Genomic DNA, 22,434 nt, shown 5'->3' with positions numbered 1-22,434 from the left:
TCCAGCCTGGGCGACAGAGCGAGACTCCGTCTCAAAAAAAAAAAAAAAGTATTTTAACGATGTACAAATATATTCACAACATAATCTGCTGATTAAGACTTCAACAAAGTTTATAATACCTATAACGGAATTTACAAATGCCTACAATAGTTTCTGGATTGGTTTACAGTTACACAGAATGCTTTAAGCAATACCACTAATACAAATGCATCATTTACAATATCCCCATTATAGCAAGAAAAAAATAGATTCAGAAAATAAAATATCTTTTAGGCATTTATTATGCCAAGTATGTAAATGATTATTCTCATTATGACATGAGAATAATGCTCTTTTAGTGGTAAAAGATCTATTAGTTCAAGTCCACTGAGGGGCTTTCAATCTAGCTATTCTTTCTGTAAAATAAATAGAACAGCAGCAACCTCTGGGTATGCCTTCAACAAACGACAATGATTCCACTTATATGAACTGGGCCTTCAGTAAATGACTTCTTACAAATAAAAATAAGATTTTAGAAAGGAGTTAATACCACTGGCTCTAATCATTTTCACTTGCTTGCATATGTTTAAGACATTCTCCCATGAAGTACATATTAAAAACGAACAATACTGTCTAACTTACACATAAGCCAAAGGGCTCACTCTTACCATGGAAGCAAAATTTACTCCTGAGAATAACCTACAGAAATAATATGTAAACACATAGAGCTTTGAGACAGACGAAGAACATCCTCCTATGTTTTATGGATCAAAATGTGAAGGTCTCCATTACCTATGTAAATGACCACTTTCATTAACTTGGGATATACTGATATTCCACGGCTGTGTGCATACCTGTGGAACATGTGCATACCTACACCACAGAATAAATCCTGACAATGTTTCTAGTGCCAGCACATACTTTCTAGCCCCAAATGCTGGAAAGAAAATAAAAACTTAATATGAAAACTACTTTTCCTTTTTATAAATAAAGCTTTTAAGTGGAAAACAGAGCCAACGCTCCTCGTTGCAACATGGACTAAGCTCTAAAATGTTCAGAGTCAAGAATCTCTTCAGTTGTTCCCCAATGTAACAAAGCACATAAGTTTTCTCTATTCAGGAAGTCTGATCATCTCGTGTTTTGTCGTAAGAACTGCTTTCCAAAATATGAAGTAGCCATGCTGGTTAAATTCTTTCTGCTGCCCACCTTACACCTGATGTAACCATACAGGTTGGCACCTTGTAGCACCACACCCATGATAACCACCACCAACCACTTTACTCTGAAGGAGAAGAGTGCACTAAAAGCAAATATCACCCACAGCACTGGACAGGCAATAAGTCCCAACTAAAGACTCTTGAGTCCCCCTCTGACACAGTTTTATTCTCCTGAGAGGACTCCTTTCTAGATTCAAATACCCAGTGGCTCTTTCATCAATGTGATTCCACCAATGTAGGCCAACCATTAGTCTACCTGTGACATTCTTCACTGCCCAAAAGTCACACCACAATGACATAATTGTCACCATACAGGTAATAAAGCTGCTGCTGAGCAACTCAGAGCAGACAGACGACTGCACTGACTCCAAAGAATAAGTGGAAAAATGCTGCTACCGGATGTCTGATTTTGGATTTTCTTGGTCTATTAGTCATCTCCTCTTCTGCATCAAACAGTGAAACATCTTCAGTGTCATCATTACTGTCCTGCTGCAACATGGCGGCCCCAATTGTAACTATTTTTACCGAAAACACCTGTTTCACAAGCCTCTCCACAGTAACACCACAATCTCCAAGAGCTTAGTGTGTAACAATGGTTTAAAGAATCTCTAGCAGGCCAGGTGTGGTGGCTCACGCCTGTAATCCCAGCTCCTTGGAAGGCCGAGGTGGGAGGATCATGAGGTCAGCAGATCGAGACCATCCTGTCTAATAGAGTGAAACCCCATCTCTACTAAATACAAAAAAAAAAAATTAGCCGGGCATGGTGGCGGGTGCCTATAGTCCCAGCTACTCAGGAGGCTGAGGCAGGAGAATGGCATAAACCCGCGAGCCGGAAGTTGCAGTGAGCCAAGATCGCGCCACTGCACTCCAGCCTGGGCAACAGGGTGAGACTCTGTCTCAAAAAAAAAAAAAAAAAGAAAAAAAAAGAATCTCTAGTTATTATTTAGGTTGATTTCATATTCTTAAAATAATGATGGAATAGGCCGGGCGCGGTGGCTCAAGCCTGTAATCCCAGCACTTTGGGAGGCCGAGACGGGTGGATCACGAGGTCAGGAGATCAAGACCATCCTGGCTAACATGGTGTAACCCCGTCTCTACTAAAATACAAAAAACTAGCCGGGCGAGGTGGCGGGCGCCTGTAGTCCCAGCTACTTCGGAGGCTGAGGCAGGAGAATGGCGTAAACCCAGGAGGCGGAGCTTGCAGTGAGCTGAGGTCCGGCCACTGCACTCCAGCCCGGGCGACAGAGCAAGATTCCGTCTCAAAAAAAAAAAAATAATAATAATAATAATAATAATGATGATGGAATAAAACACCTTGTATCATTCATGTCTGTGTATGACCTTTCCATTCTAATTAGTAAGATTTTTGGAGTCAGGAACACAGTAACTCACTCAATTACCTACAAATATAGTATAAAATCAGGAAGAAAATATTTCCCCTTATTGGTCTCCTTTTCTAGAATTTACCACATACTTTGTGCCCATTAATAGGTGACTTCCATTGGCAGCTGCTCTACTCCTGGTCCACAGAGAGCTGACAGAGCATCCAGATGTGGTCCCTGAACAATCCCTGCTGCCCAACAGCACTGACACCATGGGACCCTCACCCCATCTCCATCCATGTCTGGGTGTGAGCCNAATAATAATAATAATAATAATGATGGAATAAAACACCTTGTATCATTCATGTCTGTGTATGACCTTTCCATTCTAATTAGTAAGATTTTGGAGTCAGGAACACAGTAACTCACTCAATTACCTACAAATATAGTATAAAATCAGGAAGAAAATATTTCCCCTTATTGGTCTCCTTTTCTAGAATTTACCACATACTTTGTGCCCATTAATAGGTGACTTCCATTGGCAGCTGCTCTACTCCTGGTCCACAGAGAGCTGACAGAGCATCCAGATGTGGTCCCTGAACAATCCCTGCTGCCCAACAGCACTGACACCATGGGACCCTCACCCCATCTCCATCCATGTCTGGGTGTGAGCCCTTCCCAGGACCATGCCCAGAGCCACCTCTTCCCAAGTTCATGTCACTGGGTCACAAGAGATAAAATCTAAGCGAGATGAGAGAGACTGAGGGAAGGCATGGGTGAGTGTGAGCAAACCTGTCAGGCAGGACGCTTCAGACTCAGAGAAGATTCCCAATTCCAAGGCCCAGCGTTGCTGAGAGGAAGGAGACAGAACAATCCACCGAGAATATCATCTCACCTGAGGAGGAGCCATCCCTGACTCCTCTGCTTTCCTCTTTCTTTTCTGGATTTCTTCTTCACGTACCAAGAGTCCTTAGAAGTCAGTCCTGAATGTTAAAAATATGTTTATTGCTCAGAATCAACACACCCCGTCCCTGTAACACAACCACACATACAAAGGAGACCTCACCCTGTGGAAATATGGTCCCCTCTGCTGCCCACTGCACCAGAGACAATAAACTCCTACAGGAAAACTCCCGCACCTTCCTGGAGAAGTCCACACACACGCTGCAGCAGTGGGGAGCTTGGCTGAAATGAGCACCTCTTCAGGGCACAGACCCAGCCCTGACCAAACCTCACGCAGAGGCTGGGTGCAGTGGCTCGTGCCTGTCATTCCAGCACTCTGGGATGCCGAGGTGGGTGGATCGCTTAATCTCAGGGGTTTGAGATCAGCCTGAGCAACATGGTGAAACCCCATCTTTACCAAAAATGCAAAAATGTAGTCAGGAATGATGGTGCATGTCTGTGTGTCTATGGTCCCAGCTACTTTGGAAGCTGAGGTGGGAGAATTGCTTAAGCTCAGGAGTTCGAGACCAGCCTGCCAACATGTTGAAACACTCTGTCTACTAAAAATACAAAAATTGGGCCGGTCGCGGTGGCTCACACCTGTAATCCTAGCACTCTGAAAGGCCAAGGCGGGCGGATTGCTTGACGTCAGGAGTTCGAGAGCAGCCTGGCCAACATGGTGAAACCCTGTCTCAACTAAAAATACAAAAAGTAGCTATGCTTGGTGGGTGTCTGTAATCCCAGCTACTTGGGAGGCTGAGGCAAGAGAATCCCAAGAATCTGGGAATCTGAGATTGTGGTGAGCCAAAATCACACCACTGCACTCCAGCCTTTCCCAGGCTGGGAAATTCCATCTAAAACAAACAAACAATCAAAAAACTATGTAGACCAGGTTCGGTGGCTCTTTCCTGTAATCTTAGTACTCTGGGCAGCCAAGGCAGGAGGATACTTTGAGCCCAGGATTTTGAGACCAGCCTGGGAACACAGTGAAACATCATTTCTTTAAAAAAAAAAAAAAAAAAAAAAAAAAAAAAAAAACAATGAAGGGCTTCTTGGTGGCTCATGACTGTGGTCCCAGCTACTCAGGAAGCTGAGGTAGGAGGATTACTTGAGCCCAGGAGGACCAGGCTGCAGTTAGAGATCATGCCACTGCACTCCAGCCTAGGCAATTGGCCAGATGCTGTCTCTTAATATTAGTTAATTAAGTTAAAAATTATGTGATTGGCCGGGCACGGTGGCTCAAGCCTGTAACCCAGCACTTTGGGAGGCCAAGACGGGCGGATCACGAGGTCAAGAGATCAAGACCATCCTGGCTAACACGGTGAAACCCCGTCTCTACTAAAAATACAAAAAACTAGCCGGGCGAGGTGGCGGGCGCCTGTAGTCCCAGCTACTCCGGAGGCTGAGGCAGGAGAATGGTGTAAACCCGGGAGGCGAAGCTTGCAGTGAGCTGAGATTCGGCCCCTGCCCCCCACCCCGGGAGAAAGAGAAAGCCCCCTTCTAAAAAAAAAAAAAAAAAAAAATTATGTGATAACAGAAAGGAATTTTTTTTCCCACTTCACTGCCCCACTCCCTACCCCACTCTGGGAAAAGGGAACAGAGTGACTCACAAGTGAATAAGTCACTCCGCTCTGGCTGAATAGGGATTCCAATTGGAAGCTAACCTCTGAGGCCAAGATTTATAAAATGCACATATAGGATTCTTAAAATTCTCAATCTCATCTGTATAATTTAAGCAAGTTTTAAGTTACTAGATTATATACAAAGAAGTCAACATGTCACAACTAATCGTATCCAATGAGCTCACCCACTCATCTAAACCCAAAGTCTCCCACCCCTTTTTTTCTTTTGAGACAGGTCTTGCTCTGTTGACCAGGCTGGAGTGCAGTGACATGCTCTCGCCTCACTGCAGCCTGGACCTCTGCCTTCAGAGTAGCTGGGACTACAGGTGTGTACCATCATGCCCAGTTAATGCTTTTTTTTTTTTTTTTTTTTGGCAGAGATGGGGGTCTCACTATGTGGACCAAGCTGGACTCGAACTCCTAGACTCAAACACTCTTCTTGCCTCAGTCTCCTAAAGTGCTGGGATTATAAGCGTTAGCCACTGCGCCCACCCCTCTTTCTTCATTACTATGCTTCCCTTTCTAATTCTGTACCTATCTCTCATTCTCCCCTTCTCTCTCTAGCTCTTGTTTTCTTTAATTTCCCTGGAATTCTGCTTCCCATTTTGTACCCCTCTCCTCTTCTGCCGTTTATCCCCTTCTTCCCTCCATTCCTTCTCTTCCACCTCTTCTACTCCATCCTCGCAACTTAACTTCTTGCTGCTCCTTCTCCCCAATCGTTCGATCATCCTCAATCTTGGTATATTTCCGTCTCTTCTCCCATCTCTGTACCTCCTCTGCTCTGTTAAATTCTCTCTTCCCTGTTAGACCTCCCTGTTCCCACTCTCTGGAACCCCAGTCCTCAGGTATCCTCCCTGCTGTGGTTCTCCCTCTGTTCTCCTTGCCACCAGCACCACTCTGCTCTGTCTGCCCGAGCTCCAAATCCCTCCTCCTCTTCCTCACTCTGATGAGCCTTCCTCTTTGCTGCCCCTCTCCCTACATTGCTGTCCTTCATCTCTCTGTACATCTAGCTTTTCTCTACATTTCTCCAGTTGCTTTTCTCCTCCTGCTTTCTTATCGTTTTCTTTTCACTTTTGCTGTCTCTCGGCAAATCCCTCACTCATCCTCTACTTTGCCATCTGTTATGGTCTTTCTCATTCTTCTTTTGTCTGTCTCAGGTTTTCTACTGTTCTGTCTCCTGAAGCCTTTGGCCGACACAATCACGGGAGGGTTTGGAATAAGACGCCTGCATCCCGGGGGAGCACATTTTCCAGTGGCTGGAGCTGGGCAGGCAAGAACACCCCATATCACAGGGCAAGCCCCGGGCACCTCCCCAAGCGGTCTCAGGGGAAGCGGTGACTGCAGAGGGGAGACCTGGGGAACTGCAGGGCCCGGCGCGAGGAGGGACGTGGGGGCGTCTTAAGACAAGGGTGGGGTCTGCAGGATTCCAAGACCAGGCAGAGGACGCGGCCTCCCCGGGGCTGAGGTCCCGGCGCTGCAGCTCCAGTGGCCTACGAAGGCGAGGGTGGGAGGCTCCCAGGGAGGGAATCCAGCTCTCGGGTGAGGACTTTAAAAAGCGCGGGGCGGGAGGAGTCAGAAAATGGTTTTGAGCAGGAAAACTACGCGACAGGAAGTGTAACATTGCCCTACAGCAGAAAGACCGGGCCGGCCCAGCCTCAGGGCGACTTTAAACCCAAAAGGAAGCAATATCCGGACTCTCATGGGAACGTCTCAATTTGTCCTGGGTGAAGGAAGAAGGGCGAGAATTTCCAGGTCTGTAGGGACCCCACGTTTCAGGTATAGAAGCACAGGGGACCTGGTAAGCCCAGACTTAATACAAGAGCGAAACTCACCGCCGCGGTGTGACCTTCACTCCACGAAACCCGCTTCCGGGTTTGCGCGAATCTGCGCACGCAGTACGGAAGCCAGGTCTGGGCGGGGCCCGCGGGGAGGTGGGCAGGGCCTTGAGGAGTAGGGGCGGGGCGGGGCGGGGCGGAAGGCGGGGAGAGACTTTCCTCTTTAGAACAGGCAGAGGGCGGGGCCAGGGCGGGACCTGTGCCTCTCTCAGCCCGGTTCCCAGCGGGTCTGTTTTTCGGGTTTCGGAGGCGAGACCGGCCAGGAAGGCTGAGGCATGATTCAAAAGCCCTGGAATTGTCTGGAATGAAGATGCAAACTAGAATGGGAAATGCAAAGCCTTGCCTGGGCTAAAAGTAGGATTTCATGCTGACGGCCCACAGAACCGAATAGAAATCCTCTCCCTTTCTATTCTCTCACTTGGGAGAGTCCACCCTGTGCTTAGCTTCAGAGACTCAGGCCACTGCCTGAGATGCAGGATGGAGTGCTCAGGCCAAGGAGAGGTGAGGTCACCACCTGCGGCTTAAACATAGCAGGGATGCGGGCACGGGAGCGGGAGCCTGAGGTCCCAGCTATTCAGGAAGCAGCGGCGGGAGGATCGCTGAGCCTGGGAGTCCAGGCCAGCCTGGGCGACAAAGGCTGGCCTGGACTCCTCGACAAACACCCCCTCCCGCAGGACTCCTTTCCTCCTCTCTCTCTCTCTTGCTTTTTTTGTAATAGCATTTTCTCAGTCTCCCAAGTAGCTGGGATTACAGGAACGTGCCACCATGCCCTGCTAATTTTGTATTTTTAGTAGAGACAGGATTTCTCCATGCTGGTCAGGTTGGTCTCAAACTTCCGACCTCAAGTGATCTGCCCGCCTCGGCCTCCCAAAGTGCTGGGATTACAGACGTGAGCTACCGCTCCCGGCTTATTTTCTTTTTTATATTTACTTTTTTCTATTCTTGAGACAGAGTGTTCTCTGTTGGCCAAGCTGGAATGCAGTGGCGAGATCTGGGCTTACTGCAGCACCTTGTCTCCTGGGTTGAAGTGATTCTCCTGTCTCAGCCTCCGGAGTAGTTGACATTACAGGCACGCGCAATCATGCCCAGCTAATTTTGTATTTTAAAAACCTCGTCTCTAATTTTTAGAGACGAGGTTTCACTATGTTGTCTAGGTTGGTCTCGAACTTCGGACTTCAAGTGATCTGCCTGCCCCAGCCTCTCAAAGTGCTGGGATTATAGTCATGAGCCACCGTGCCTGGCCCCAAAAATATTCCTTATTTTACTCTTTAAATTTTGAGAAAATATAATGGAAAACAAAACAAAAATCTTCTCCCAAATGAGAAATCATCTTCACGACTATAATAGTGAGAGAAATAAAAACCACTTTATTAATAAATAAGGCTTAAGCCAGAATATGATGGGGAAATAGAGGCAAACAGCTAAGAGGTTGAAAAGAGACAAAGAAACTTCACTATTCTATACAACCCATTGAATACATGTTTTCAAGATAAACACTAATCAGCCCTCAGAGAAGAGGACTTAACAACGCCCTTGGTCACACATAGTTCATCCTGGCTCACACTGGTAATGGAGGTGGCCATCTGTGTCAACTAATTAGCTTCATCCAGAGGGAGGGGTAAAACACCAACCCATGCCTTTTGGACAAGTGTGAGTTTTACAACATGGCGACAGGTGCCCTCTCTGGTCAGGTGCCTACAATCCGACAGAAACTGATGTCAGCAGTAAATAATAAAATTTAGAATATATGATTAAGTATTGAGTTTACGTGAACACAAAGCTTGAGGATAGCCACCTGGAAACATCAACTCCAGATGAATGGGATCAGAGTTCCAAAGTAGAGACGTTAAGGTTTCACATACGGGGAAAGACAATCTTTAGCAGAATCATGACAGTTTTCATTCAAGACCAATGCATAGGCTGCAGCAACTTGTTTGGTTACTGACGATACAATTTGAGGAAGTCTACTTTATCACTCCGTAAGAAGTAACAATGATCCCATGAGGTCTTAGCTCTGGGGCTGCTTAGTCTTCCTAATTATTGACAGGAAAACTCTTTTCTTTGAGAAGGAGTATTGCTCTGTCGCCCAGGGGTGCAATCTCAGCTTACTGCAACCTCCACCTCCTGGGTTCAAGCAGTTCTCCTGATTCTAATTGTCAGTCCCCTCTGCAACCAGCCCCCCACTCCACCCTTTTACCGAGGTCCCTGCCCCTCCCCACTATGCTGCCCCAGTCTGAGGGGAGCTCACCCACACCACCTTCAGGATTCTACCTGCTCAAACAAGGCGCTTTACATTAAAACTATTTTCAGGCCGGGCGCGGTGGCTCAAGCCTGTAATCCCAGCACTTTGGGAGGCCGAGACGGGTGGATCACAAGGTCAGGAGATCGAGACCATCCTGGCTAACACCGTGAAACCCCGTCTCTACTAAAAAATACAAAAAAAAACTAGCCGGGCGAGGTGGCGGGCGCCTGTAGTCCCAGCTACTCGGGAGGCTGAGGCAGGAGAATGGCGTAAACCCGGGAGGCGGAGCTTGCAGTGAGCTGAGATCCGGCCACTGCACTCCAGCCTGGGCCACAGAGCCAGACTCTGTCTCAAAAAAAAAAAAAAAAAAAAAACTATTTTCAACTTAAGAGGAAAAACGATTCAGCGTTCAGTACTGGTGGCTACTACAATATGTTGTTTTACCTTCGATTGTTTGAAACACTAACTTGAAACGGGTAATAAAATCAGGTACGACAGAAGATCTATGATATTAGGGGTAATATCACGGCACATCAGAACCAATCCACCAATTAGAACCCGGAGGATTTAGTCCCAGGCCGGCAAGAGGATGACAGTAGGCGACATAGGGGCCCAGCTGAGAGCCCGAACCGGACCCTTGCAGGCCCACGCCCTTCATAACAACACCCCCCCAGACCCGCCCCCAAGATGACGATAACCCTCTGGTTCTGCCCTTTCCCGCTGTACGGCCTGGCTCCCAGGCAGCCTCCTCCCTCTTGCCCCGCCCCAGTCTTGTTCCAGGTATCGCCCCCATGCTCTAGCTCTCCTAGGTTCCTGCTTAACAATTTCTAGTCATGTACCACAGAGTCCTAAGCACAAATATGGACGACACCAATCTCTGGTAATGTATCTGACAGACTGAGCGTCTGCCTCAAGAACATAGCAATAGCAATACTGAGTGAAATATTAGTAAGTTTCATGTATCTATATAATTGATCATTTATTATCTGCAGCTTTAAATTGGCTAAAATTACATAGCATGGGTTTTTATTTTAATCAAATATTAGAAATCTGTCATTCACAAATGGAATCTAATCACACAAAGTTGAAGAGCATTTCCCTATGTTGAATAAATATGAAGTTGTTCAGATTTTGGAACTGATTTAGTGCTTTGCATTACACCTAGTTACTTTCTTTTCTTTTACTGTTTTTTGAGACGCAGTTTCTCTCTTATTGCCCAGACTGGAGTGCAATGGCGGCATCTCGGTCATTCTGGAACTGATTTTGTGCTAGTTTTTTTCTTACTCTTTTTTTTCTGTGTTCGTGAGCTTGTGAGCCAAAAGTATCTAACAGGTCTCAATCAATTTAGAAATCTATTTTGCCAAGGTTAAAAATGCACCCCTGACAGCCTCAGGAGGTCCTGACGACGTGTGCCCAAGGTGTTCAGGCTCCAGTTTGGTTTTACTCATTTTACAGAGACATGAGACATCAATCAGTACATAGAAGATGTACATTAAGTCGGTCTGGAAAGGTGGAAAAACTGGAACTGGGGGGCTTCCGGGTCACAGGTAGATAACAAATGATCACATTCTTTGAGTGACTGATCAGCCTTCCACTGAATACACAATTTATACATGAGAGGGAGTAGAGGATAGTCACTTATGCCTTAGTCTGGCTCAGTGGCTCTGAATTTTTACATAAATAGGGCAGGTGAAGCAATCAGATAGGCCTTTGTCTCGGGTGTGCAGAGGGATGGGTTCTGTCCCACACTTGTGCAGATAAGCTATCAGTTTACATTACCAGGGAGGAATTCAACAGAACTATTTTAGGGTGAAGATCTTGAGGCTCCCAGTTCGTGAGGGGAGTATGGTAGCTTTTCTCTTTTTCTTTCCTTCCTTCCTTTCTTCTTTTTTGAGAGTTTCACTCTTGCCCAAGTAGGAGTGCAGTGGCCCAATCTCTGCTCATCGCAACCTTCACCTCTTGGGTTCAAGTGATTCTCTTGAGTAGCTGGGATTACAGGCAGGCACCACCAAGCCTGGCTAATTTAGTATTTTTAGTAAAGATGGGGTATCTCCATGTTGGTCAGGCTGGTCTCGAACTCCCAACCTCAGGTGATCAACTGCACCCTGCCTCTCTGTAACTGTCTTTTAAATACTTGTAGCTATCTTGTTTAGGAATAAAATGGAAGGCAGGTTTGTCTGACATAGTTCCCAGCTTGACTTTTCTCTTTGGCTTAGCAATTTTTATTTTTCTTTCACAAGCTTGTGACTGACATAATGCTTTGACACACTGATACTGCTTTATATAGATTTTCCATAACAGTAAAGTTCAAGGGTCTATCATGAACTGGGTTAGGAGAGACAAGAAGATTCCCAGGAGTCTCCTGGCCTCAAGCAACCATCCCACCTTAGTCTCCCAAAGTGCGAGAACCACAGCTGTGATCCACTGAACCCAGTGGAGTCTCCATCTCAAAAAATCCAAAAGCAGTTCACAAATTATGGATCCCTATGGAATTACATCATTTTACTTTTTTTTTTTGAAATGAAAAGACTCACATATTTATTGTTGAACCCAGCCAATGAACACATTCATAACAGAGTCAGAGAGAAAAAATATATTAGCAATAAAAAATGTCCAACTCTCCAGATAGTGGTGACATTTTCAGTTTGATATGGTAACGTGATTGTGACGCTTAGACAGCATAAATATGTGTGCCATCTCATCTGCAATTCTTTATAGACCCATCTTGGTTCTTCTCCAATGTCTCCTTTTAGAGTGGTACCTGATTTTATTACCAGTTTTCATCTGAATCCACTGGGGGAATCGGATGATTTTACTTTTGTTTCTTGGCCAGGAATCTCTTAACCCTGAAACTCTTGTGAGAGGACATGGTGAGAAGCAGAGTCAAGTGCACACCACAATGGTGAAGAAAAGAAAAGAAGGGGCTTGACATCTTTATTTATTTTTATTTTTTGAGACGGAGTATTGCTCTTGTTCCCCAGGCTGGAGTGCAATGGCGCCATCTCAGCTCACTGCAACCTCCACCTACAGGGTTCTAGCGATTTTCCTGCCTCAGCCTCCCAAGTAGCTGGGATTACAGGCACCCACCACCATACCCAGCTAATTTTTGTATTTGTAGTAGAGATGGGGTTTCACCGTGTTAACCAGGCTGGTCTCAAACTCCTATTTTTTCTGCTGTTAGCTGTCAGTCCTCTTCATTACAGCACAAATAAGATTAATTTTTGTCTGTAAAACTGATGTGGATGGTCTGCCTGCCACTCCATGCATCACTTTCAACATTGTCTTGTCCCAACTCAAAATGAGTTATCCATTTACAAACTGGTGATTTTTGGGGGGCATCATCACCATAACATTTTCATAAAGGATTAATGATTTCATTATTTCTCTACCCAAACTTTACCATAGTATTCTTCTTTTGAGACAGCGTCTTGTTCTGTCACCTACACTGGAGTGCAGCGGCATGATCACAGCTCACTGCAGCCTCGACCTCCTAGGCCCAAGCCATCCTCCCACCACAGACTACACAGTAGTTGAGACTGCAGGCATATGCCATCATGCCCAGATAATTTTTGGATTTTTTTGTAGAGAAGGGGGTTTCACCATGTTGCCCATTCTGGTCTTCAATACCTGCGCTCACATGCCACACCTGTCTCGGTCTCTGAAAGTGCTGGTGTTACAGGCCTGACCCACTTCATCTGTTCTAATCAGGAATTTGATGTTTTTTCTTGTTTCAATTTTAGCAGAATTTGTATTGCTTTGATAGAGTCTCTTTTCAAACTCATGTCTTATCCTTCTGATTGCCTCAAACTACAGCCTGTTCAGACATGTTACAACCAATTTGTATCAGTTCATTTGGGTGCAAAAGGTGTGAAATTTATGCACAATTTTCTCATAATATGTATTTTTCCATGAACTTCTTAAAGACCCCTTGTACAAGGAACTATATTCAAGAGGATATAAAAAGTATTGTAGATATTCAAGTGCCACTTATTTCTGGGATGCAAGGATGGTTCAACATACTCAAGCAAATCAATGTGATATACCACTTCAACAGAATGAAAGATGAAAACCACATCATCTCAATAGATGGAGAAAAAGCAATTCACAAAATTCAACATCCAGTCATCATGGAAATCCAAAACAAAATAGAGAAGGAAATTTACCTCAACAATAGAAAGAGCATCCATGAAATGACCAATGCAGAAATAACCAAGCAGGGAAAATGGAATGCTTTCCCTGCAGAATTTCACATGATGCAAAAATGCTCTCACCCCTTCTACTCAATAAATACTGGCTGTCCTAGCCAGAGCAATTAAATAGCAAAACAAATGAAACTCATCCAAATCAGAAAGAAGTAAAATTATATTTGTTTGTAGATGATATAATTTTCTGTGTAAAAAAATCATAGTCAACCAAAATACTACTGGAACTAATAAACACATTCAGTGTATTTACAGAATAAATTATCAGCATCAAAATTAGTTGAATTTTGATACATTAATAATTATAAAATAAAATTTAAAAACACTTCCATTTGCTAGAGATCTTAAAGTAAGAAATACTTAGGAATAAACGTATAAAGGTGAGAACTTTGTACCTTTAAACCTATAAACATTCATCAAAATGATTAAAAAGCTTATATAAATAGAGATACAACACATATTGATGGATTGGAAAAATCAATATTGTTAAATAATTATTTAACCCAATGTGATTTAGATTCAACACAGTACCCATAATAATCCTTATCCGTTTTTGTCAAAGAAACAAACAGGTTGGGAAAAGTGGCTCATGCCTCTCAGCCAGGCTGATCTCAAACTTCTGACCTCAAGTAATCTACCTGTCTCGGCCTCCCAAAGTGTTGGGATTACAGGCATGAGCCACCGCACCTGGCCCAGTCCTCTTAATAAAAACACTTAAATGTCAATTAATGTTTGAATTCAATGTTAAGTCAACTCCAACTCAAGTCAATGCTGAATTGACTCTAATGTCAATTAATGCGTGATGGTTTGTTATACTCATTGCATTGGAACAATTATCTCCCAAATGAATTTTCGATGTTCTGCAAGGAGGAACCTCAGACTGAAGATCTTGCCACACTGATGACATTTATAAGATTTCTGTCCAGTATGCATTCTCTGATGTCTAATGAGGTGTGAACGTGAAGTAAAATCTTTGCCATAATCATCACACTTGTGAGGTTTCTCTCTTGTATGAATTCTCCTGTTTTGCATAAGATGAAGTTTGACTGAAAACCTTGCCACAATCATGACATTTGTAATGTTTCTCCCTCCCAGGGAGGGAGTAGAGGTGTCCCATACCTGTGGGTTAAGATGGGGGGGATATGAGAGGAAGACGCGAAGGAGGCTTTGAACTGGGGGAAAAGGTGGCAATGAGGTGAGGCTGTAGCCGAGAAATAGTCAGGGAAGCAGATAATTTGGTTAAAATGTCTCCACCTAATAAGGAAACTGGACAGGTGGGCATAACTAAAAAGGAGTGCATAAAAGAATGTTGTCCAAGTTAGCACCAGAGTTGGGGAGTTTTAACGGGTTTAGAAGCCTGGCCATCAATACCCACAACAGTTATGGAGGCAAGGGAAACAGGCACTTGAAAAGAAGGTAACATGGAGGGAGTAGCCTCCATATTGATTAAGAAGGGGACGGACTTGCCCTCTACTGGGAGATTTACCCAAAGTTCAGCATCTGTGATGGTCCAGGAGGCCTCCAAGGCAATATCAGGCAGCATTAGTCTTCAGCCACTAAGCCGAGCAGATCTGGGAAGGAGTCAGAGAGCCTTAGGCCAGAGCTCTAGGGGCTCTGGGAGTGGCTGCCAGGCAAGTTGGACAGTTCAATTTCCAGTGGGGTCCCACAGAGATGGGACATGGCTTAGGAGGAATCCTGGGATGTGGGCGTTCCTTAGCCCCGTGGCGAGATTTTTGGCATTTGAAGCAAGATCCTGAGGGAGGAGGTCCTGGAGGAACATGTGGCTGCTGCAGTTCAGGTGTTTTGAAGTTGTTGCGTGCTGGAGATGTGGCTGGGGTTTTTCCCACAGCAGAGGCAAGTAATTGCAACTCTTCTCTATTATCATACACCTTGAAGGCGAGGTTAATTAAGTTCTGCTGTGGGGTTTGAAGGCCAGCATCTAATTTTCAGAGCTTTTTCTAATGTCAGGAGTGGATTGGGTAATAAAATGTATATTGAGAATAAGACGGCCTTCTGGTCTCTCTGGGTCTAGGGCGGGAAAGCGTCTAAGGATTGTTGCCAAACGGGCCATGAACTGGGCTGAGTTTTTATATTTAATGAAAAAGAGCCTAAATGCTAACTGATTTGGGAGAGGTCGGCTAAAGAAAAAGGAGCATTAACCTTGACTATGCCTTCAGCTCCAGCCACATCTCTAAGACGGTTAGAGAAAAATCTCTTCCCTGTTCATCTGGGGAGAGGGTAGAAGTTAGGATGACATTTAAGTCACCCCAGGTTAAATTGTAGGACAGAGTTAGATAATGGAATTCCTGTATATATTTAGTGGGGCCTGATGAGAAAGAGCCTAAATGCTGACTGATCTGAGAGAGGTCTGATAGAGAAAAAGGCACAGGTACCCTAACTATGCCTTCAGCTCCAGCCACCTTTCTGAGGAGATTGTTGGGCAGGTTCGGGAGAGCTAGCTGCAGAATGAAACTGTAAGCCAGACCAGGTGTGAGGAGGGGAGGTGATAGGAGGATTGTAGGGTGGAGGAGCAGAGGCTGAGGAAGAATTGGGACCTGGCTCAGCCTGGTGAGGAGCAGCCTGGGGAGGGGAGAGGTCAGATGGGTCCATAGAAAAGGAGGATTCAAAGGACTCAGAGTTTGGGGTGGAGACTGAAGGAACAGACAGGAGAGAAAGAAGAAAGATTTGGGATGAGTCGCATTGGNTCTGATAGAGAAAAGGCACAGGTACCCTAACTATGCCTTCAGCTCCAGCCACCTTTCTGAGGAGATTGTTGGGCAGGTTCGGGAGAGCTAGCTGCAGAATGAAACTGTAAGCCAGACCAGGTGTGAGGAGGGGAGGTGATAGGAGGATTGTAGGGTGGAGGAGCAGAGGCTGAGGAAGAATTGGGACCTGGCTCAGCCTGGTGAGGAGCAGCCTGGGGAGGGGAGAGGTCAGATGGGTCCATAGAAAAGGAGGATTCAAAGGACTCAGAGTTTGGGGTGGAGACTGAAGGAACAGACAGGAGAGAAAGAAGAAAGATTTGGGATGAGTCGCATTGGGAGCAGAGATTAGGAAGGGACTGATGTGTAAAAGAATGCCTGGACATCAGGCACCTCAGACCATCTGCCCATTTTACGACAAGAATTATCTAGATCTTATAGGATGGAGAAAGCAAAAGTGCCATTTTCTGGCTATTTAGAACAATTGTCGAGTTTGTATTGGGGTCAAGCGGTGTTGCAGAAGAAAGTAAGGCTTTTAGGTTTTAGGTCAGGTGTGAGTTGAAAAGGTTTTAAGTTCCTGAGAACACAGGCTAGGGGAGAGGAAGGAGGAATGGAGGGTGGAAGGTTGCCCATAGTGAAGGAGGCAAGCCCAGAAAAAAGAAAGGGTAGAGACACGGAGAGATGGGGGTGGAAGGTAGTTGCCCCCCAGGGGAGGTGTTGCTTGCCACCAAGGTGAAGGATCGAGGTAGGCTTCCCCACGGTGATCAGACACCTCTGAAACATGGGTGAACAATCAGGCAGGTGTCCCCTCAGTGATTAAACACCAAGGGAAGACTGTCTTCCCGTGCCCGTGACCGGCGCTGCAGTTTTGGGTTCACGGATAAAACGCATCTCCTCTGTCTCTACCAGAAAAGGAAAGGAATTGAAATTAAGGGGAGAGATTGAAGGGTGGCACAGAAATTGAAAGGAGAAAGAGGTTGAAGGATAGTGAGAGAGGTTGGAGAACAGAGTAAAACGAGGCCGCTTACCCAGTTTAACATTGGTGAGATGTTCCTTGGGCTGGTTGGTCTGAGGACCTGAGGTTGTAGGTGGATCTCCTCATGGGGTGAGGGTGAGGACAGGGAGCTGGTCTCCCAAAGGAGTCCCCATGTCCCAAGTTTTGTCACCAAATGTCATGCACATTCATGTGAAGAGAGTCCACCAAACAGGCTTTGTGTGAGAAACAAGGCTGTTTATTTCACCTGGGTGGTGCAGGCGGGCTGAGTCCGAGAAAGGAGTCAGCAAAGGGTGGTGGGGTTATCATTAGTTCTTAAAGGTTTGGGATAGGCGGTTGAGTTAGGAGCAATTTTTTGTGGGCAAGGGATGGATCTCACAAAGTACATTCTCAAGGGTGGGGAAAATATTACAAAGTACCCTTCTTAAGGGCAGAAGAATATCACAAAGTTCATTATCGCAAGGACAGGGAGGGTGGGCTGTCATAAGGTCAATTGATCAGTTAGGGTGGGGCAGGAACAGATCATAGTGGTGGAATGTCACCTTTTGTGGATCTTCAGTTCCTTCAAGCCATCTGGATGTATACATGCAGGTCACAGGGGATATGATGGTTTAGCATGGGCTCAGAGGCCTGACAATGGGAAATAGAGGCAAATAGCTAGGAGGTTGAAAAGACAGAAAGAAACTTCCCTGTTCTATACAACCCATTAAGTACATGTTTTCAAGATAAACACTAATCAGTCCTCAGGGAAGAGGAACTGATAACACTCTTGGTCACACATAGTTCATCCTGGCTCTAGTTGTTAACATAGTTGACCATCTGTGTCAGCTAATAACTTCATCCAGAAGAAGGGAGAAAAACCCTAACCCATGTCTTTTTGGCAAGTGAGAGTTTTACAACATGGTGAAAGGTGACCTCTCTTGTGAGGCTTCTAAAATACGACAGAAACTGATGTCAGCAGCACATAATAAAATTTAAAATACATGATTAAGTATAGATCCTTTGAACACACAGTTTGAAGAGAGCCACCTAGAAACATCAACTCCAAATGAATGGGATCAGCATTCCCAAGTAGAGACGTTAAGGTTTCACAGACATAGGGAAAGCCAGAAAAGCTTTAGCAGAATCACCACATTTTCCATTCAAGACCAGTGCATAGGTTGCAGCAACTTGATTGGTTACAGATTGATACACTTCAAGGAAGGTACTTTATCACTCCAGAAGAGGGGACAATGATCAGAGGAGGTCTTTCTCTGGGACTGCTTAGTTTCCTAACTACCTACGACTCTTAGAAGTTGCGTCTGCATACCACTGGACTCAGGTTGCATGACCACATTCCTCTCAAGGCCCAGTATTATTTAAAGGTCCATAGCTTTAAATTGGAAGTATTTAAGGTTTGAATTATTTAATTTCTTACTGAGATACAAGTATTATCTTCCTTGTTGTTTGCCTTTCAAAGAGCGATCCCAAGTCCTTCAGAAATACATCCCTGGGGCAGGCACGGTGGCTCATGCCTGTAACCTAACCATAGCACTCTGGGAGGCTGAGGCAAGTGGATTGCCCAAGCTCCGGAGTTCAAGACCAGTCTGGGTAACATGGCGAAACCCCGTCTCTACTAAAATGTGAAAAAATTATCCGGGCATGGCAGCATGCTCCTGTAGTTCCAGCTACTTGAAAGGCTGAGGCAGGAGAATTGCTTGAACCCGGGCAGTGGTTTACTTAAAGTAAGAAATACTTAGGAATAAAAGGAAAAATATGAGAAGTTTCTACTTTGAAATCTACAAACATTCATCAAAATGATTAAATAGAGATACAACCCATATTGACGGACTGGAAAAAATTAATACTGTTAAATGATTATATAACCCAATGTGATTTAGATTCAACACAATACCCATGAGAATCCCTGTCAGTTTTTGTTAAAGAAACGAAAAGCAAACTGGGAAAAGTGACTCACATCTGTTGGCCAGGCTGGTCTCAAACTCCTCACCTCAAGTGATTTACCCATTTTGGCCCCCCAAAGTGTTGATATTACAGGTGTGAGCCACCCTGCATGGCCCAATCCTCTTAACATAAACACTTTAATGTCAGTTAATGCTTGAACTCAATGTTAAGTCAACTCAAACTCAAGTCAGTGCTGAAATGACTCTATTGCCAATTAATGGTTGATGGTTTGTTATACTCATTGCATTTGGAACAATTATCTCAAAAATGAATTTTCTGATGTTCTGCAAGGAGTAACCTCAGATCTCAGACTGAAGACGTTGCCACACTGATGACATTTGTAAGATTTCTGTCCAGTATGCATTCTCTGATGTCTAATGAGGTGTGAATGTGAAGTAAAGGCTTTGCCACAATCATCACACTTGTGAGGTTTCTCTCCTGTATGAATTCTCCTATGTTTTGCATAAGATGAAGCTGGACTGAAGACCTTGCCACAACCATCACATTTGTAAGGTTTCTCTACTCTATGAGTTTGCCAATGAACTGCAAGATATGAACGATGTCTGAAAAATTTGCCACATTTGTTACACTTGTAATATCTCTCTTCATTATGGATTCTCCAATGATTTGCAATGGTTGTAGCGTTACCGAAGACTTTGTGACAATCATTACATTAGTAAAGTTTTCCTACACCGTGGATTGTTTGATGGTGAATAAGTGTTGACTACCCACCAAAAGCTTTGCCACACTCATTACACTTGTATGGTTTCTCTCCAGTGTGAATTACAGTATGTTGTGTCAGCTGTGAATCCCACCTGAAAGCCTTGTCACAAACCTTACATTTGTATGGTTTCTCTCCAGTGTGAATTCTCCTATGTCTTTCAAGGTGTTATTTGGACCTCAACAATTTGTCACATTCTTCACATTTCTAAGGGTTCTCTCCACTATGAAGTCTATGATGATGTGCAAGGGTTTGATTGTTGATTAAAAACCTTGCCACATTCATTACACTTATAAGGTTTCTCTCCAGTATGAAGCCTATGATGACGTGCAAGGTTTGCTTTTCAATTAAAAACCTTGCCACATTCATTACACTTGTAAGGTTTCTCTCCAGTATGAAGACTATGATGACGTGCAAGGTTTGATTGTTGATGAAAAACCTTGCCACATTCATTACACTTATAAGGTTTCTCTCCAGTATGAATTGCCTTATGAATTACAAGGGCTGAATTCTGACTGAAGGTCTTGCCACACTCATTACACTTGTAAGGTTTCTCACCAGTGTGACATCTATGATGGCATGTAAGGTATCGCTTCTGATGAAAGACCTTGCCACATACATCACATTTATATTGTTTCTCTCCCAAATGGATTATCTGACATTTTTTTAACAGTGAGCTACAATTAAAGGCTTTGCCACTCTCATTACATTGGAAAGATTTCTCTCATGTGTACTTCCTGTTTTTGTGTGAGTAATGATGAAGGAAATTCTTCCCATACTTATTAGAAATGTGTGTTTTGGGCCTACAAGAAATTATTTGGGATGCTGAAACTGAGGAAGCATCGTTGATAGACTTCTCAATTTGATTATCAATTTTCTCTTCAGTCTGGAATATGTGCAGTTCAGGCAGATGTGAATGAAAGCTTAATCCAAGCTGGTCTTTAATAGGCTTGCTTCCAGCATGCCTTTGCTCATATTGGTCTGTACTCCCAGTCATCTTTTTTATTTTTGTCATGAGTGCTTCATGGCCATTTCTTCCATCTTCTTGACACTGAAACTCAAAGTCATGAATATCTTTCTCAATTTCCTGGAAGCAAATATCTCCAATGTGATGACTTGCATGTCTTTGCAATGTTCCTGTGTGGATCACTTCTATATTGCCTTGCCCTGTTGAAGAGAACTTTATCCTGCATTTGGAAGAGATATCTACAAAATATAAACACCAATATATTTCCAATTAAGTACAGATGGTAAATAATACTAAAATGTGTATATGACACCAAAAACAATACTTATTTTTAAACTTCCCAAACATGATCTTCAAAGTTTAGGAACACAAAAGGAGTAAGGTTCTTTAATAAATAAGGACGATTACATGTACTTCAAATCATTTGTACTGAAGCCTATTTCCAACATCATGACAAAACACTGATGGGGCACACATGTGTAAGGAGTATTTTTCCAATGTGAACTTAAGGCGTGTAACCGTTCGCAAAAAACATATCACTGTCACATCAAAGAAGAGAAAAAATACATATTCTTCATATTTACAGCATATTTACTGTGTACAAATAAAGGCTAAAGAACCACATAATATACTATATTGAAGGGGTGGCCTGCCCCTCCACACCTGTGGGTGCTTCTCGTTAGGTGGAACGAGAGACTTGAGAAAAGAAATAATACACAGAGACAAAGTATAGAGAAAGAAAAGCGGGGCCTAGGGGACCGGTGCTCAGCTTACAGAGGACCCACACCGGCCCGGTCCCTGAGTTCCCTCAGTATTTATTGCTCAAAAGATAAGGGAGTAAATCAGCAGTAAGACATACAGATACACGGAGATGTTCCATTTCCCAGGGACGGGCAGGAGACAGATGTTTTTCTTTTACTGAGATTTAAGAGAATGGTGATGGCCTTTAACCACAAGCAGCCTTTAGGCATTTGTTTAACAAAGCACATTCTGCACAGCCCAAAATCCTCACCACAGCGATGTCTCTTGCAAGGACAAGGTTGGGGGTAGGGTCACAGATTAACAGCATCTCAAATACAGAGCCAAATGGAGTCTCTTAAATTTACTTCTTTCTATATAAACACAGTAACAGGCTGACCTCTCTTTTCCCCACACTATATCAATAAATAATCCACAACAAGCTAATATAAGGACAACCAAAATCAATGGAAATTTCTGTATTGTCAAACAATCATAGCACTGAGAAAATAAAAAAAGATTACAAAAATTAGCCAGGCGTGGTGGCCCATGCCTGTAGTCCTGGTTACTCGGGAGGCTGAGGCACAAGAATGGCTTGAACCCAACAGGCAGAGGTTGCAGTGAGCCGAGATCACATCATAGCACTTCAGCCTGGTTGACAAAGTGAGACTCCACCTCAAAAAAAAAAAATTAACAGAGCATTTGTCTGAATAACTGTCATAAAATGACTTATATCCATGCAGAAAAGGCATGTTGTGACATTTTTAAAAAGTTTTTTGTATTTTTATATTTTTGAGATGAAGTCTCGCTTTATCATAAGAGGTTCGAGTGCAGTGGCCCAATGTCAGCTCACTGCAACCTCTGCTTTTGGGTTCAAGTAATTCTTCTGCCTCAGCCTCCTGAGTAGCTGGGATGACAGGCACACACTACCATGCTTGGCTAATTTTTGTATTTTTAGTAGAGATGGGGTTTCACCATGTTGCCCAGGCTGGCCTCAAACTTTTGAC

General features: G+C 44.2%; 2 protein-coding genes and 1 pseudogene across 2 annotated transcripts in view; all 3 read right to left on the bottom strand.

Annotated features, from left to right (window-relative positions):
- Positions 1-6,986, bottom strand: part of ZNF83 (zinc finger protein 83) — a 27,237-nt gene extending 20,251 nt beyond the window's left edge. Inside the window, exons 1-2 of the mRNA XM_017864644.1 lie at positions 6,915-6,986; positions 3,414-3,501 (exon numbers count right to left, since the gene is read on the bottom strand). Of these exons, the coding sequence (XP_017720133.1) occupies positions 3,414-3,428 (15 nt within the window). The 5' untranslated portion in view covers positions 3,429-3,501; positions 6,915-6,986. The remainder of the gene's footprint in view (positions 1-3,413; positions 3,502-6,914) is intronic.
- Positions 1,062-1,836, bottom strand: LOC108523878 (Golgi apparatus membrane protein TVP23 homolog B pseudogene; annotated as a pseudogene).
- Positions 6,987-18,773: 11,787 nt separating the features above from the next.
- LOC108523602 (putative protein ZNF321) overlaps positions 18,774-22,434 on the bottom strand; it is a 4,776-nt gene continuing 1,115 nt past the window's right edge. The window contains 2 exon segments of the mRNA XM_017864290.1: positions 18,774-20,479; positions 20,481-20,909. Coding sequence (XP_017719779.1) covers positions 20,389-20,479; positions 20,481-20,909 — 520 coding nt within the window. The 3' untranslated portion in view covers positions 18,774-20,388.

The sequence above is a fragment of the Rhinopithecus bieti genome, unplaced genomic scaffold (assembly GCF_001698545.2).
Source record: "Rhinopithecus bieti isolate Rb0 unplaced genomic scaffold, ASM169854v2 scaffold_2723, whole genome shotgun sequence".
NCBI lineage: Eukaryota > Metazoa > Chordata > Mammalia > Primates > Cercopithecidae > Rhinopithecus > Rhinopithecus bieti.
Note: the sequence above shows the minus strand (reverse complement) of the source record. Positions and strands in the feature narration are given on the sequence as shown.